This window comes from Crocodylus siamensis, chromosome 4 (genome assembly GCF_052110815.1).
Source record: "Crocodylus siamensis isolate JL-2025a chromosome 4, ASM5211081v1, whole genome shotgun sequence".
Taxonomy (NCBI): Eukaryota; Metazoa; Chordata; order Crocodylia; family Crocodylidae; genus Crocodylus; species Crocodylus siamensis.
In genome coordinates, this window is record NC_143398.1 from 69,672,965 (window position 1) to 69,689,689 (window position 16,725).

At 40.2% G+C, this 16,725-nt stretch overlaps 1 protein-coding gene across 1 annotated transcript in view; it reads left to right on the forward strand.

Moving 5' to 3' along the window:
* Positions 1 to 9,389: 9,389 nt before the first annotated feature.
* Positions 9,390 to 16,725, forward strand: part of TPH2 (tryptophan hydroxylase 2) — a 73,244-nt gene continuing 65,908 nt past the window's right edge. Inside the window, exons 1-2 of the mRNA XM_090041013.1 lie at positions 9,390 to 9,491; positions 14,368 to 14,520. Coding sequence (XP_089897139.1) covers positions 9,390 to 9,491; positions 14,368 to 14,520 — 255 coding nt within the window. The remainder of the gene's footprint in view (positions 9,492 to 14,367; positions 14,521 to 16,725) is intronic.

Genomic DNA, 16,725 nt, shown 5'->3' on the forward strand with positions numbered 1-16,725 from the left:
GTTCTTTTTGGGGTGTTGAAGATAGAAAGACCTACCAAATGAATGACAAAATACTGCTTGGCAGCTGGGAATCAGATAGATAAGATATCTTCCTTGCAAGTTCACTCATTAGTAGGTCCGTCTTTCTCTTCTGTAGACAGTTTCATTTTGTGATACAAGTGAGGAGGAAAAAAACCTGGTTTTTTCTTCTTTTTTAAAGGATGCATTGATCTAATGTGAGACTACAAACTCTATAAAAGGCTGTCACTATCCTCACTTATGGCAGTTGAACGCCACTGGTTTAGGAAAAGTTATGGTGTTGGAACATGCTTTTAGTACAAGGCAGCTGAATTCTGAATATCTACATTTTGTAATGCCTTCCTATTTTGGGGATAATCATCTCTTCCCTGCCCCCCTTTAAGATTTTGTTACATGCACCACTCCAAAGGCATTTTAAAACAGATATTGAGAATAAATACATTTTTCTCTAAGATAAAATCTTGTATATCTGATTCTATCCATATTATGCAGTATTTCCATTGCATCTGCCCAGATAAAAATTTATATATATATAAATTTATATATACAACAAAACATTAAGAGAATAGACATCTAGATATAGATAGATAGATGTCTGTTCTTTAAATGTTTTTGTTGTTTGTGTTGTTTTACTTTGCCTTGGACAAGAGGGGAGCTGCAGGGAGTACAAGAAAAAATAGAAGCTTTTTGAAAATTTGGACATAGTCAAGTGTTCTTAAAATACACGTGGTTGACGGCAAAGCAAAGGTCGATTATGAGGAAGGGTACCAAGCCATATTTATCTGTCCACAGTAAAAATTATAAAGTCTGTTAAATGCAACCGGAATGAAGATGATTTGTGCCTGTCATAAACATTTTAAAGAGATTGTATTCAAATCCATAGGGGTGTTGGAGTTGTGGAGTAAATGTATTGGTTTAGCATAGTTTACATCTTGGCATCTGAGCGTATAATGAAATATGTCGCTGCAAAAGCTCATTCCTCTTTGAACCAATTAGGCAGCAATGTGGAAACTACCTTCTGCCCATCTGTTAACAGAATAGCTACATCTTTGTTATTACAAAAATGTTATGGTTGCTTTAAGAACCATAATATGGAATATCTGATTTATCTTCTATTAGCATTTTTTCACTGAACTCTTAGGATGATGAGTATAGGAAGAAGGCTAAACAAAGTGCCTCTTGTTTTTGACTTTGCCTATGGACAGAAAGGTCTTCCTTATCTACAACTGATATTTTTCAGTCAACAAATGTAATCACTAATATTGTATCATTGGTTCTGATCTAATTCTGTTTGTATTGTACTCTTGCATTTCTTTTCATACTTTGTCTTGAACCCCAAGTAAGTAAAGTATTTGAGTATCCCTTTTGTTGAGGCCTAGATGTGTGTTCTTAATTGCTGAGTTAGGGCTCTAGTGCTGGAGTCTCACTCTAAAAGCAGTCACTCTTGTATAATTCTAACAAAGGTTTCATTTCAATTAAGTTTGGGCAAAGATTTCCCCCCCCTACTTTTTCTAACCAGTTTAACTTTAGCAAGGTGTCTTCCCAGCTGCTTTTATTGTAAAGTGTCTTGCCATTCTCAACTAGAGAAACAGCTTTGGCCCAACTAACTGAAAAAGTTCTGCAGATTCAGAGCAACTCATGCTTGTTCCAGCATAGTGCAAGTGAGACTCCAAGTTAGTGACTGAACTTTTCTTTCAAGAGAAAGAAATACTGTTTTACAGGTAAGAGAATTTCTCCCCACCCATCTTCTCCCCTCCTCTTATCTCACACACTGCTCCTTGTCAGCTTCCAGAATTTCACTTTTAAAATGGAAAACAGTATCAATGCAAAAATACATAAGAGCTTGTCTGCAAAAATAAATTGACTGGAAAAACTAATCTGCAGTAGCTCTGTATGGACAGTGGTCCAGATTTAAAATGGCTCTGTTACAATATTATTGCAGCATTTGAGAAATGCACTCCTTTATTCCAAAACAAAATGACTCTTATCCTGGAACAGTATCTAATAGGGTGCCATTCAGGGCTAACTATTCTGCTCCATTTCCCCAAGTAGATGAGACACTGACATTCCCCAGGTGTGGGCTGTGGTACACGGTGTTTAATTCATCTGCTCATTTGCATTACATAATCTTAAAATACATTTAAGTATTTTCCTTATTGTGTCTCATGTAAACCATGGTTGTATCGGTCCCTTAGCTCTATCCATGGATGGCAGAGGTCAGTGCAGTTAAAATGGGAGAGAGGCTGTACCATAATGAATGGGATGAGAGAGAGATGGTCTGGTAGAACCTATGTTTAAAATGGGAAGTCCTGATTGACCATGAAGTCATATTTTGTTAAACAGGAGACTGACTTTATGTATATATAATTATGTAGTTGCTTTTTGATAAATACTATGATTGCACATGCAAACTGAGTGATAGGCTGTACAGATAGCCTAACTGAGTATATAAAGACAGTTGTAGGCACAATCACTTATTCCTTTGGTTAAGACCTGAAGATACGTGAAATACATATTTACCAGGGAGTTTAAAAAAAAAAGGAGTTATTACTCAGAACATGTTTTCTAAGATTGACTTGGTAATAATGTGTTTAATGTTTTCAGGCACACTGTATTATGCTGGTACTGGCCACATTTCAGTGTTAAGATTGAGATGCACCTTGGAATGAAAGCAAGGATTCATCATCTTTGTTTTGAGAAATACAGCACATACCCACCAAAACTATACCTTTTGCTCTTTTGTACAAACTTTTTTTGAGGATTTATGAGCTAATCTGTTAATTGGTTGAGTTAAAGTTAATTGCAAACTGAATCACAAGAAATTTAGTATCTGTATCGCTCTTTTTGTCTCAAATGACCTTTACAATGGAACAAAACAGACTCTTCAAACCTTCCATACAGTGGAAGTTAATTGAAATCTTTTACATGGACTGTTTGAAGGAAGTGGGTGGTAATTAAATTCATTGTTATATGTAATTGCTCTGTTTGCATGGGCTACAGACAGTCTCAAATTAACAGATCAGGTAACTCAGGCTGTGCTTTCATTAGGAAAACAGGTTTGTTTTCAGCTAACTAAAGTCCTATATAAAGCAGCATAGTTTTCACACCAGTGAGCAGGATAAGGGAATGACTGCTTTTTTGCTTGACTTCCTAATGTGTGAAAACTAGGAACTGGCATCTTCACTAGTGAGCTCTCTCAAAGTAATAATTTTTCCTTGTGGAGGGAATGCCTGCAGGGGTCTGCTGAGAAATCCAAAGTAAACATGTTCCATCCTCTGCAGCCAACTTGCATGCAACTGTTCTGTTGTTTGTAATGTTTTGTCTTAAGTGTTCTCCTTGGTGAATGAATTGGCCCGCTTGTTCTTTAATGAACCCACAACTATGTGCCAGCTTGAGAATCAGTCTTGAAAGATCTCACATGGCACATGGAGACGGAGGGTGCAAGGAAATCCTTAAATCACTTAAACTGGGATTTAGACTAGGTTTACCCTGCCTCTACTTTAAGGAGCCACTGGTCTTCTTGACACTCCTCCCTAAGCCTATGTATCAGTTGCAGCTGAAAGGTCATGTTCAGGGTATGCTTCAGTGATCTGAAAGCTGTAAACTCATGTTAAATTTGCTGATGCTTTCTAGCTATGGTGACTTACCAACGAAATCTGTCCTTGCATATTGTTATCAAATATAACAAATCTGAGGTTCATACTGTACCACAGCCAAAACCTTAGAAATGTACAATGATGGTAGGCTATCACATCTGAGTTCTAAGATCAAATATGTTAAGGCATAGTTAAGGTAGTGTTAACAAATTTTTCTTATATGCAAGCTCAGGATAAGAACTTCAGAGCTGAAGAATCTGCGCAACATGAACACTACCTTATGATGTAACAATGGGGGAAATTATATGAAAAAAATAAAATACATTCCTTTTTATTTTAGGACCATTAAAAATAACTTGCCCTTTAATTATACTCGGTGTCAAGATTTTCTTATTCTGAGCACAAGCAACATTTTCCAGAGTGTGAAAAGTATGTCCAAAAGTGGCTAATGCAAAAATACTATTCTAGAATAATTACTCCTGAATACTTTTCCAGTACATTTCCAATTAGTAAACTATCCCTTTTGCATAATTTTAGGTCTGAGTATTTATATTAAGAACATTTACTGGAAGATTTTCATTTGTGCCTATAGTACTATAAACTGAAGGTAAGCAGTTTTGTCTAAGCTTTGAATTACTTCTATAACATAAGTAGTGGTGTTCCTAGAACACTAGGTACAGTGAGAAATGAAATAAGCTTTTCTTATTCCGGTAAATGTTTCTGTCCCTCATCATGTTATGGAAGAGCACAACTGTTAAAATGAAACGCACAGCAGAACTATTTGCTTTAGAGCATGAGGTATTCTCTGTATGATTTTTAGGGATAGAATTATTAAAGCAGTTGAATAGTTTGATAACCTCCTCATTCCTAAATGTTTTATTGGATGTACTCACACAGTACATCTTTATGCACTTCGCTTTCATCAGTTGTGCTAAAAGGGGGTGACAAGCCTGAAGGGAAAATGCTTTCTGGTGCATGCCAATTACTAAGCTGAGCTGTGATACATTAGCAGTGCTATTGCACTGGGATAATAAGGCCATCTTAGACTTGCGTGCTGTCCTGCCTGGAAAACTATAATCCAACGGCAGACATAGCTCTCCCCTGTCATTCCAAGAAAAGAAAAGGCTGTACAGCAGAGGTTGTTTTAGTCACCAGAGTATTTCGGACAGTGTCAGGCAATCTTACTCACATAAATCATGCATCTTCAGGAAATTTATCAATATGTCTCAGATATAGCAGTGTGATATATCAAGGCCTGGAGAAATTGACTCATGTTCTCTCTATGAGCAATAATGAATAATGTCCAAGTGAATATCTTTGAGTAATCCTGAAGTAAAAACATATTTGTAAATGCAGGCAGGCTCCCCTGCCCAGAATGAGAAGGTAGGAGCAATACAATAAAACATAATACCAAAATCTATCTTAATATTGTTTTTTAATCTGAAATGATGCATTTATATGCCAAATTATATTAGGAACCAATTGTGCTAGGCCCTTTATGTATAGCAAGTGATTGTTCCCAGATATTTATCTAAATAAACAAGCAGCTGATGGATAGGAGGAAGGTACTGCCCTACTCTACAGGTCTGGAACTGAGGCACATGAAGGTTAAATTACTTGTTCAAGGTCACAGAAGAAGCCTATGGCAGACTTGAAAATTAAACCCCAGTATCCCAAATCACAGTCCATACCCTTAAATTAATCATTTCTCTTTTGAACCCAGCTGCCAAAGGAGTGTCCTAACCACTAGGTTGTAGGGCATTCAGATGTAGGATTTCCTATTCCCTTTTGTTTAAGCAAAAAATATTAATTTGGAAGAGAGATGTTCATATAGATCTCATTAATTGCACACAAGTATTCCAAGCACTAGGATACAGAATTATTTTTTTTCCCTCTGGCCCAATAATTATTTATTTTTGCTTTGGAGGGAGAACTGGGTCATTCCACACCACAGGTGGAAATATTTTGGTGTCCAATTCTGGAATATATGTACAGAAAAGACCTGTCATATTGTTACAGAAGAATTTGCTCTCACAGAAGCAAATAAGATGGAAAAATGGTTCATAGTTTTTTTTTTGTTTAAGACTGGAAGAGAACATGATTATTTCCTCTGACTTCTTCCTTTTACCAGAAAACCAAAACTTGTACCCAATAATCAAGTACTTATGGTTGAGCTGTAGTGAATATTTTAGGAAGATATCTAATTGTGGTTTAAAGGTCTGAACATTCACTTTACACACTGATAAATTGTTCCACTGATTTTTGAATGCCTTCACTGTTGGGGGATGGAAGGGGGAAACAAAAACACCTCTTCTAGTTTGATTCGCTCTAGTTTAGACTTTTAACCACTGGACCTTGTTGTATTTTTGTCAGGTAGATTAAGGAGTCCAGTACAATTAGGTATTCTTTTTTTCAGTGGGGGTACTTATCGAGTATGATCAACTCCTTTGAAAGAGTAAATTAAGTCTTTCATGGGAGGAAAAATGGTTTTCTGTCCTTTTGGCTCTCCTTCAAACCCTCTTAATTTTTCACACAAGAATAAACTATGTAAACTGCTAGTTGTGCCTACCTCCTCCCCCAACCTGCATCTAGATTCCTAGCATAGAAATGGTCTCTGTAGAAAATAATTTTTATTCACAAAAGCTCCATGTGTAAGAATTTGTCTACATGGATCTTGTCTTAAAAGATGTTTTCCACATGAGGAGCTTGATAGTATGGTTTTGTTTTTCACTGTCTTCGGGAGCATTCTCAGATGGTTTAATAACTCCAGGATTATTCCTTGTGGAATTCAGAAACTACATTGACTTTGCAAGTTAATTTAATTGGAACTATTTAGCTTTCATGGAATTTACTCATTTTTCTGGATATATTTGCACAGTTTGTAGTCATTGAAATGTAGTTTTTGGCATGTAGACTTTGTAAGAATCATCAAGGGTGTTAACTATGTATTTGTAAGGTAGGATTCAAATTGCTTTAGTATGTATCTTAACTTAAGCAGGGAAACCTAACTTTTGAGTAAATGCCTCAGGAGAGAGATTCAGAATGATGCAGTGAGGCAGCATTCCCACAGAATCAATGGTTAAACACCTAAGAGTAGTCATGTTTATTGCCTGTGTCCTATACAGAAAATGGGAGTGACATGCACCTCCAAAGGGCAGTTAAAAAGACCCCATAGATGCTGTGGGAGCCAGTGGAAAATACTACAGTATGGATTTATTTCTGAACTCCTAATCCTCACAAGTTATTCCTTATGCTTCTCCCCTCAATTGTCAATGAGTACTTGCCACATTGAAACACTACGAGTTTCTGAAGACAGGCAATTCAGAAGATGGCAGAGCTTCCTAGAACTGTTTATGCACTTTGCATTTGGTAGTCATTAGTTAAATAAATGTAACAAGGACTAGTAAAAGATCTTCTACTTCAGGCATCTCCTCTTCCTGAAAGTATCTTAACCTAACTTCTGGTGGCTGGTATTCAGCATAAAGTCAGATTCCTTCTTTTGTTTTTTCTTTTTGGCCCCATGACTTCTATGCTTGCCTGTCTAGTGGCCCAGCTCAGTATGAAAACAAATAACTGCCCTCATGTAGATTATTTAATAATCTAGTAGTTAAAGTATTCTTCTGGGAAATGAGAGATCTGAGTTTAAATTTCAGGGTGACAAGGCAGAGCACCCAACTCTTTGGGTGAATGCTGTAACCTTTATGCTATTAGTGGACACAGTTTTGAGATGACTTTTGTGCTGTATGTGTGGGTTAATTGTGATTTTTCTTTACTTACCCTTGTCACTGTCTCCAGGGAGTTTATCAAAACTTAGTCGTCTCCTCTGGCCAACTTGAGCCACTTCAGAGCTTGGGGACAGTTATCTGCTGAAACATATGCTTCACATCAGGTCAGCACAGGTGCACATAAAATCTCCTGCTGTCCCAAATGGAAATGTTTAATGAGTTTTTAAAGTGCTGACACCACTACCACCAATTTGAATTGCTCCTTAGGAGCTAACTCTCAGCAAAGTCCTAGTTAAACAGCTACTGAGGCAATCTGACTCAATAGCTTTCAAGTGCCTTAGGATGATCTCATAAACTTTGAATATATCCAGTATTTATAAAAACCTTTTTACCTCCCTATTCCAGGCCTATGGATCTTGAAGGATCTCTAGTAGTAAACACTGTAGCTGTAGAGAGTAAGACTGACATCATTGTATGGATGGGCTGCATCCAAGGATCTTTTAAGTTCTGCAAGGAACAGCCCAGGGATTTTGAAAATACCTTTATAGATGTTCAGAGGCTGTCAGGATAAGCTTTTGGTGTGGTTGTGTGAAAGCTCCCTAACATTAATTAATTGGAATGAATAGCTGTGCATTGGCTGTAGAATGTACCAGCATTAAACTGTCTGACAAATCACACTCACTCATGCTCTCTTTGTCTCTCTCTAAAGGGTCTGACAGCTTTCCGAGCCCTCACCTTCATGTTTATTATTAGATAAGCTTATAATTCATCTCATTTCCTACTTGATATATAAAAATATAGATATCTCTCCAGATTATAAAGAAATAGAATGAGTTATAAGATAATATATTATCTTGGATGTTAGAACTGGGAAAGTTATGTCAGACCCTCCAGTACCTGTGTCTGTCTGTCTATTGTGAGTAGGAAATAAGATGACTATCCCTTTTGTCTGCAGGTAATGCAGAAATGCCAATGCTGGCATGAACAGAGGGGAAAACAAAATAAATGATGAGCATAGGAAATCCTTTTCCAAATTCAGGTGTGTTGCTGTTTTCTTTAAAAGATCCTCCCTTGCACTCTGAATGCAAGATGAACTATCAGACTGAATAGCTAATAGTCTGGTTTCTTTTCACTTTGGTTCCAAAAAAAGGTGATGTGTTTTGGCATGATAGATACTGGCACAACTCGGAGAATGGGAAAAAGTAGTGTTTTGTGGGTGTGTCTGTGAAGTGCAAAGAACACAAGCAGAAAGAGTATGGGGGGAGTGCTGCCTGTGAGCATCTTGCTTTGCACTATCAACTTTGGAAGGAGTGAAGAGATGCTTGCCTCTACTTGACAGGCAGCCTGTGAGCATCTTGCTCTCAGGCAGCCTGTCAAGTAGAAGCAGTGGTCTCTTTAGAAAGAGCCAAGTTACAAGGCACACAGCTCCTGTCTGGATGTCCCTATATCACATGGGAAACAACACGGCCTGGTAACCCCACCAGCTCTAAAGGTCGAGGCTTTACCATAAAAAGCCAAGCATTTAATCTGCGATATAAAGCCTGGAGTAAGTCTAGGCTCGTTTCTCTCTTAAGGCTGGAGCTTGCACTAGCGCTTTTTTGTCCCTCGGGGGAGATCTCCTCTCTGCCCTCCCCCAAAAGTATTTCCTAACTAAATCTGAAAACCCAGCTCTTTGTCTCAGGCTGCCTCCTTCCGCGGGCAGCGGGCTCAGGGCGAGCTCTCTCCTCTGCTGCAATCCAGGGGCTGACTCTTCCTGTGGTGGCTGATTTGTCTTTCTTTTTTTTTAATTTCTCCCCCCCCATTTTCATTTCCACTGAAACAACTCCCGATAGAGATAACCTGCGCATGCAGGGCTTCAATCTGCCCGTGGCCATGGTGAGGCAGAAACGAGTGTCCCCTAATCAGCCTTTCATCTGTCTCCAGGCACGCGTATAAAATGAGCCCCGAGAGGGGACGAGCCGGCAGGGCTCTGTCTTCAGCACTCGCGCCGTGGACAGCGCCCCGGGCAGGCCGCCCCGCCGCCGGTCCCTGCAGCCGAGGAAGGCCCGACATGCAGCCCGCGATGATGATGTTCTCCAGTAAGTACTGGGCAAGAAGGGGGCTCTCCCTGGACTCGGCCGTGCCTGATGAGCACCTGGTCAGCAATTTAACTGTAAGTACCCAGGACTCTCCTTAAATGTTCATAAACAGAACATTTATGTGCACAGGGACTGAACGACCCGGTCAGGAACGTTGCATTAGCACATCTCCTTTTGCAGGCACAAACATTGCAGCTTCTTTTCATTTGGAGTGTGTATCTGAGCACCCTCTCCTCGGAGAGGAGCTGTGTCAGAGCATAACACCCTGTCAAAGAAGGATTTTTTGATACCACTTCGGCTGCAAGGTCCCAGTCTCTCCTGCAGTTCGTGTGTGCAACTGTTTTGGTGTTTGTGGGTAAAAGTGAATATTTATTTTCCATTTTAAAATGCTTATGTTTCCATACTGACAACACGATGTGTCCATTCTTGAAGCACGCATGTTTTATTAAAAGATGAGATAAAAATGTACAGGAACAATATTGCCTGACTCTTGGAATGTGCACTGTGTGCTGCTGCTAGCATCCTTACAGCCCCATTGAATTTGTTTCTGTGTTTAGGGCTTCTGAGCTCTACTACTTAAATACAAAATGTGGGGTCAAATATTGTTCCTGCTTCTATTATGCCATTTCCAAAGCAAGCAACAGAAGTGAATGACAACTCCATTAAAGCAGAATTGCTGCTTTTTCTTTTTGTTGTTCTTTCAATGTTTCACTTCAGGAATGATAATGGCTAAAATCCTACACAGCAATAGCAGCACAAGTAATAAAGAAAGCAAACGTGGAAAGAAATAGTACCACCCCAGAGAGGACAAGCAGATCATATTCTTCTTTGAATATTATCTAAACAAAATGATTTTGTTTTCATAGGTTTAATGCTATAAATAGTTTACTAACCCATGGAATCCAGTGCAGGCTACTTTCTCCCTCTTTTTTTTCTAATAATTTCAGTATTTATTTATTTTTCAATATTATTTAAAAAAATCCAGATACAAGTAGTTTGCTTTGGTACTAGGTTTGATAACTCCCTTTTAGTTCTAAATGCACTAGCACTTTCTTCTCTTTTTATAACATACAACTACCCTGTTACACTGACATGCAAGGTTCACCATAAATACTTTTATAATTAACATTAAATTAGTTTTTTAAGTGTGCACCTACTTTTGACCTTGTTAATACTTCTGTTAAAGGTAGCTGGACAACTCGCAGGTTCAGTTTTAGTTATTTAAGTATCTGGCTGAATCAGATTGAAAAAAGAAAGTTATTGATATCAGTGGATGATCTTAAAAAAGACTTCGTTTGGCTAAATGGGATGAATTTGCTTTATTATCCATGTGTAACTTTCTTCATTGGTGGTCTACTTTAGCTCTTTCTGATTTTTTGAGTATCTGCCCTTGCTCCAGACAATCAGTCATTATTATCATTAGGAAAGCGGCCATTATTTAATCATAAACTCTGGTAGCCTGCCTGACTAGTAAGTCTAACAACTTCCTCAAACATTTGGTTATTTTCCTAGGTGATCTAGTTTTCATACGCAGTATAGTGGCTTTCAGATATCTCTTACAATATTATCTACTTGAAACGATCAGAGACCTCCACAGGATTTGTTCCTGGAGGATGTGAAGAGTGCCTCTTCATACTGAAGCCAATGGAGGCTGAGCACTTTGTACATATAATTAAAATGCTTCTCTGGACTTGGCTATGAAAACTATGCGTGTTCTGACAAGTGCAGAGGGTATGCTGTAAGATTAAAAATAGCACTGTTGTTCTTGTGTAGATCCTTGATGTGTATGAAAGCTAGAAAGGGCTATCCCAAATAGTATTTCTTAAAAAAATATTCTAAATATTATAAAAAATACACCCTCCCTCCCCCTGAAGTCTTAATTCAGTAAAACATGTTTAGTTAGGCATGCGCTCAAATGCTTTCCAGATTGGTGCCATATTGGATGATTCCTAGTCAATGGGGTGATTTACTGCTTAAGTGCAGACCCTCCTAGACATCGACTATACAAGGATTTTTACCATGATTGAAAAATGAATCTGAACTCAGGATATACTTGGTTCCAGATACCACTGAATTCAAGCATATGAAGATCAGCCAGGATGGGGGCAAACTGGTCTAAGATCATTAGAACATACATACCACTGGCAACTCAAAGACATGTACTTTGAGCTATTTGTCCCGTTCTATGCAGTTTGGGATAAATTGGATTCAAACAAGGTATTACCAGTCTACACCTGCTTTCTTACTAACCAACGCATAGCATTGGTACTCCTGTTCTTACTGGCCCTCAGGCAAGGTCTCACCAATGAAATTAAATGGTTGATCCCTTAGGATGCTGTCCACATATACAAACCCAGCCAGTTGGCTTAGCAAAGGTAGAACAGACTGCAGAGTTGATAGATAGTTTCATAGTTGGTAAGATCGGAAGGGACCTGAGCAGATCATCGAGTCTGACCCCCTGCCATGGCAGGAAAGAGTACTGGGGTCAAATGACCCCAGAAAGGTGATTGTCTAGCTTTGTTTTAAAGATGCCCAGGGTAGGAGCCAGCACCACTTTGCTTGGAAGTTGGTTCCAGATCCTAGCCACCCTGACCATCAAGAAGCGCCTCCTGATATCTAGCCTAAACCTACCCTCTGCCAGCTTGTGACCGTTATTCCTGGTCACTCCTGGCAGTGCTCAGGGGAACAGGGACTTCCCCGATGCCTGCCGGTCCCCTCTGACTGGTTTGTAACAGGCCACTAGATCCTCCCTCAACCTTCTCCTGTGGAGGCTGAATAAGTTCAGGTCCCTTAGCCTCTCCTCATAGGGTCTGCCCTGCTGCCGTCTGATCATGAGAGTGGCCCTCCTCTGGACCCTCTCCATGTTGTCCACATCCCTCCTGAAGTGCAGCACCCAGAACTGGACATAGTACTTCAGCTGCAGCCTGACCAGTGCCACGTAGAGGGGGAGGATCACCTCCCTGGACCTGCTTGAGATGCATCTGTGGATGCATGACAAGGTACAGTTGGCCTTCCTGACTGCCTCCCCACACTGCCGGCCCATGTTCATCTTGGCATCAATGATGACTCCAAGATCCTTTTCTGCATCTGGACTGATGAGAAGGGAGTTCCCCGGCCTGTAGGTATGCTGCTGGTTCTTCCGCCCCAGGTGCATCACCTTGCACTTGTCAGTGTTGAATCCCATCCTATTCTCATCCACCCACCCATGTAACCTGTCTACGTCTGATTGTAGCCTATTCCTTCCTTATAGCATGCCCATGTCCCCCCACATCTTAGTGCCATCAGCAAATTTGAACAGGGTGCTTTTTACCCCCTCGTCCAAGTCGCTGATGAAGATGTTGAACAGTGTGGACCGGAGGACCAAGCCCTGTGGGACCCCACTGCCCACATCCCTCCAGGTCAAAAATGACCCATCCACCACCGCCCTCTGGTCCCATCCACAGTCCCCCAGTTTTTTAATGAGAACAGGGTGAGAGACAGTGTCAAAGGTCTTCTGAAAAAGTTAAAGTTTAACTTTTTTGTCAATTTACTTAGAAAGCTGAAAATGCTTCAACTAGTTGTCTTTTTATTTTCTTACCATGTACTGCAGCCATAAAAACACACCAGAATGAAAAGCTTCCAAGAGTTGACCTGAGGCCTATGAGCTATTTGCACAGGGATAAAACGCAAACCAGTATGACACATTTAGTGTGGATCCATAAAAACGGGATCCACTGAAAGCACTCATAGCCTTCAGCAAAGGGATTTTGTTTAAGAAAAGGTCTATTTAAACTGATCCAATTTAAAGGTATCAGCTTCATTCCTTGCCTTGTCAGCACTGACAACTTCTTATTAAGTCTGGTTAGAAATGGTGTAGATACTTAGCTAGCAGAAATTGTCATAGATCTAGTCACAGGGTCAGCTGGAAATGATGTAATCTGCCCAAAGGTCCCTGCCTATTCTCAAGAAATAACTCCCTAGGACAATTTTAATGTGGGTTTTTGTCTGGCAATAACCAGGCAAACATTTTAAACTTTGTTAAACTTTTTTTTGTTAAACTTTTTAAAACTGTTAATTGGTTGCTTGTCCATTTTCACCGTTTTTGTCAGTGAACAATGAGACCAAGTGGTTTTGACTGTTGAACTGAGACATGCATATATAAGCCTGATTCTTAGAATGTGCAGTTTTCTGAGAATCCTACTGCTTTTTGCATTGGATACTGAAATATGCTAGCCATTTTGGGAAATCTTGACCCGCATTACTAAAACTACTTGTATGTGTGGATAGCTTACTGACAGCTCAAATAGGTTTCCACTGATAATACTGCACTCCTTGAAAAGAGCAAATGGAACTTTAGCACAAATGAAAACTTGCTGGAAAGTTTAGAGAAACTCAGAAGTAGGCAGCTTTCAAGACTCCAAGACTTATTTGGAAAAAAATCAGATTCCTTTCACGCTAGATGGCAACTAAACGTCCTTCTTATTGTCTAATCAACAAATAAACTTTAATTCATTAGAAGCAATGAAATCTATGTGGTTACATTAAATCTCCTGCACTGAAGCTGATGAGTGTTCTGCTCATGATTTTATAGACAATTAAAAAAATACTGGCCAGATTGTTGGCTCGTGTTAATCAGCATAGGTCCATTGCAATTAATGGAACCACAGTGATTTATATCAGATGAGGATGTGTTTTAACCAGGTTATAATAACATTACTTTAATGTGTCAGGAAATTTATGTCCTACTTCTTCGTGATAGCCTTGTGTTCTTCTCTTAATAATCTTTGACACTTAGCTTTTAAACTGTGATTCTGATTTGCAATGTATGTTGCTTACCTTTTAGAGGAAAAATCTGGATCAGTTTCCTTTGGGGATTTTTTGTCATAAGCTATCTGTGAGAAATGAATGTTTTACATTTTTGAAAAATGCACAGTCACATCTGAAATTGTTGTGTCCTATATCCACTTGAAGCTAAACAGATCCACTTCTGGGAAAAATGATGAAAAGAAAGGAAATAAAGGAAATGGCAAAAGTGAATCAATTTCTGAGAGTGGAAAGACAGCTGTAGTGTTTTCCTTGAAAAACGAAGTTGGTGGATTGATAAAAGCTCTCAGACTTTTCCAGGTAAGTATTACAAATCATGACAATAAAGAGTGGGGACCTTTGGATTAGATTCTCAGCTGATGTAAACTGATATGACCATTGAAGGCAAAGGTACTGCCTTTGTGGGGAGCCTCAACAGCTACAACTGCAGTGGAGGCTGCTCGCACCACTGAAACTGGCCCTACAGCAACTAGTGCTGCCTTGGATGTTGCACAGCTTCATAGATTTCATAGACATTAGGGCTAGAAGGGACCTCAGAAGATCATTGAGTCCAGCACCCCGAAGGGCAGGAAGTCAGCTGGGGTCATAGGATCCCAGCAAGATAAGCATCCAATTTACTCTTGAAGGTGTTCAGTGTAGGCGCTTGGACCACCTCCGATGGCAGGCTGTTCCAGACCTTGGGGGCTCAGACAGTAAAGACATTCTTTCTTATGTCCAGCCTGAAATGGTCTTGCAGCAGTTTATGACTGTTCAACCTCATCATCCCTTGTGGCGCTCTGGTGAACAAAAGTTCCCCCAGATCCTGGTGGTCGCCCCTGATAAACTTATAGGTGGCCATCAGATCACCCCTGAGCCTGTACTTTTCCAGGCTAAAAAGCCCTAAGGCTCTCAGCCTGTTGTCATCAGGTCTGTTTTCCTGACCTCTGATCACATGCATGGTTAGCTAGACCTCTGGTGGCTAGGCTTCCCAGATAGGATATAAGGCTAGATAGGTACCTTTGAATGGTCATTAAACCCATACACTGAAGAGGCTCCTGCTTAGAAGCAGCCAATAGAAAATTCTGAGCACAGTGGTATATCTGAAATCCCACCCCTCTCTACAGGTTAGATGCTCAAACCAGGGCTTATATCTGTGTGTCCACTCATTCATGAATGAGCCAGAGCATGGCAGCCTGCTCAAGAACAGGCACCTACTATTGTTGTTACCCAAACAGTTTGCTTAAGGCATAGTCAGGGTTGAGACATACAAGGAGAGGCAAAAGTTCCACACTGTAAAGCATGTTTATTAAGGGAAAACACAACATATTAACAAGATGTTTTAGATAAAATACTGTTTTATATAATACAAGTTGCTTTATATAAGAAACAGTGCTAGGAGTGAGAACCCAGGGATCCCCCATTTTATGTGAGAATCTGAACCAATATACTACAGAACCATGTTTCCTCCTCTCTTTCTGCCCCCTCCTTCCCTCTTCCCCCTGTATCTTGGGTTCCTTTTTTGCACCATGGCAAGCTGCCATAGAAGGGTCTTCCACAGAAGTGCCCACGGCTGGAATAGCCTATATGCAGGTAGTGCAGGAACCTTCTGGGAGCTGGGAGATGTGGGTTTTCATCCTGTTGACTAAGGAAGGAATTAAACCTAGGTCTCCTGCTTGCTGGATGGGTGCTTTAGCCACTAGGCTGTATATAATAATTCCAGTGCTACCATCTATGTCTAAAAGGAAAATAGGTACAATTGAATTTTGTCTCAGGTAGTATTGCATGCAATGTTATAATTGTATCCAGTCCCATGTAGGAAGTATGCTCCGAGCAAATCCAGTACAGTGGACTTCAGATAATATAAGGATGGCTTTGCCTGGTTTCTGCATCTCAAAAACCCCTTCTACATGTTACACTTAAGGTGTGATGAACCAGTTAATCATGCCTTAAGTTGTGATCCAGCTTCACATTCAACTGAGTAATGGCATGCTAGAATAAGCAATCAGCTACAAAGTTATTCCACCAATAATGTGGAAAAACTTTGTAGCTTGTTCTGATCATCATAATTTGAATGCATGGTCAAGTGCTCTTCTGGGCTGGGAGCCTTATCAACTGAGGAGCTCTCAGCTACAGGGTTGCACCATCCACCATCAGGCCCACAGCTGATGAGACTTGCAGTGGCAGTAGCATTCCCAGTGCTGCACCCACTGTGGGCCTTATCATCTTGGGGGGCTTGCAGTGGGGAGAATTCTGCCTCCCACTGCAAACCTTGTAAGGTGGGGAGTTCACAGCAAAGTGCCAGAAGTGCTGTTGCCACTGCAAACCTTGTTGGCTGCGGGGCCAACACTTCTTCAGGGCTTGCACAGGGGTAATGGGGAGAATGCTGCTGCAGCTGCAAGACTCATCATCTATGGGGCTCACAGCAGCAGCAGTGTGCCTGGCAGGTTGCATGATTGTGTGACTCATACATTAGATCCCATTGAGCCTTTACACACTCATGTAGAGAAGCCCTAAGGGACTTAGGCA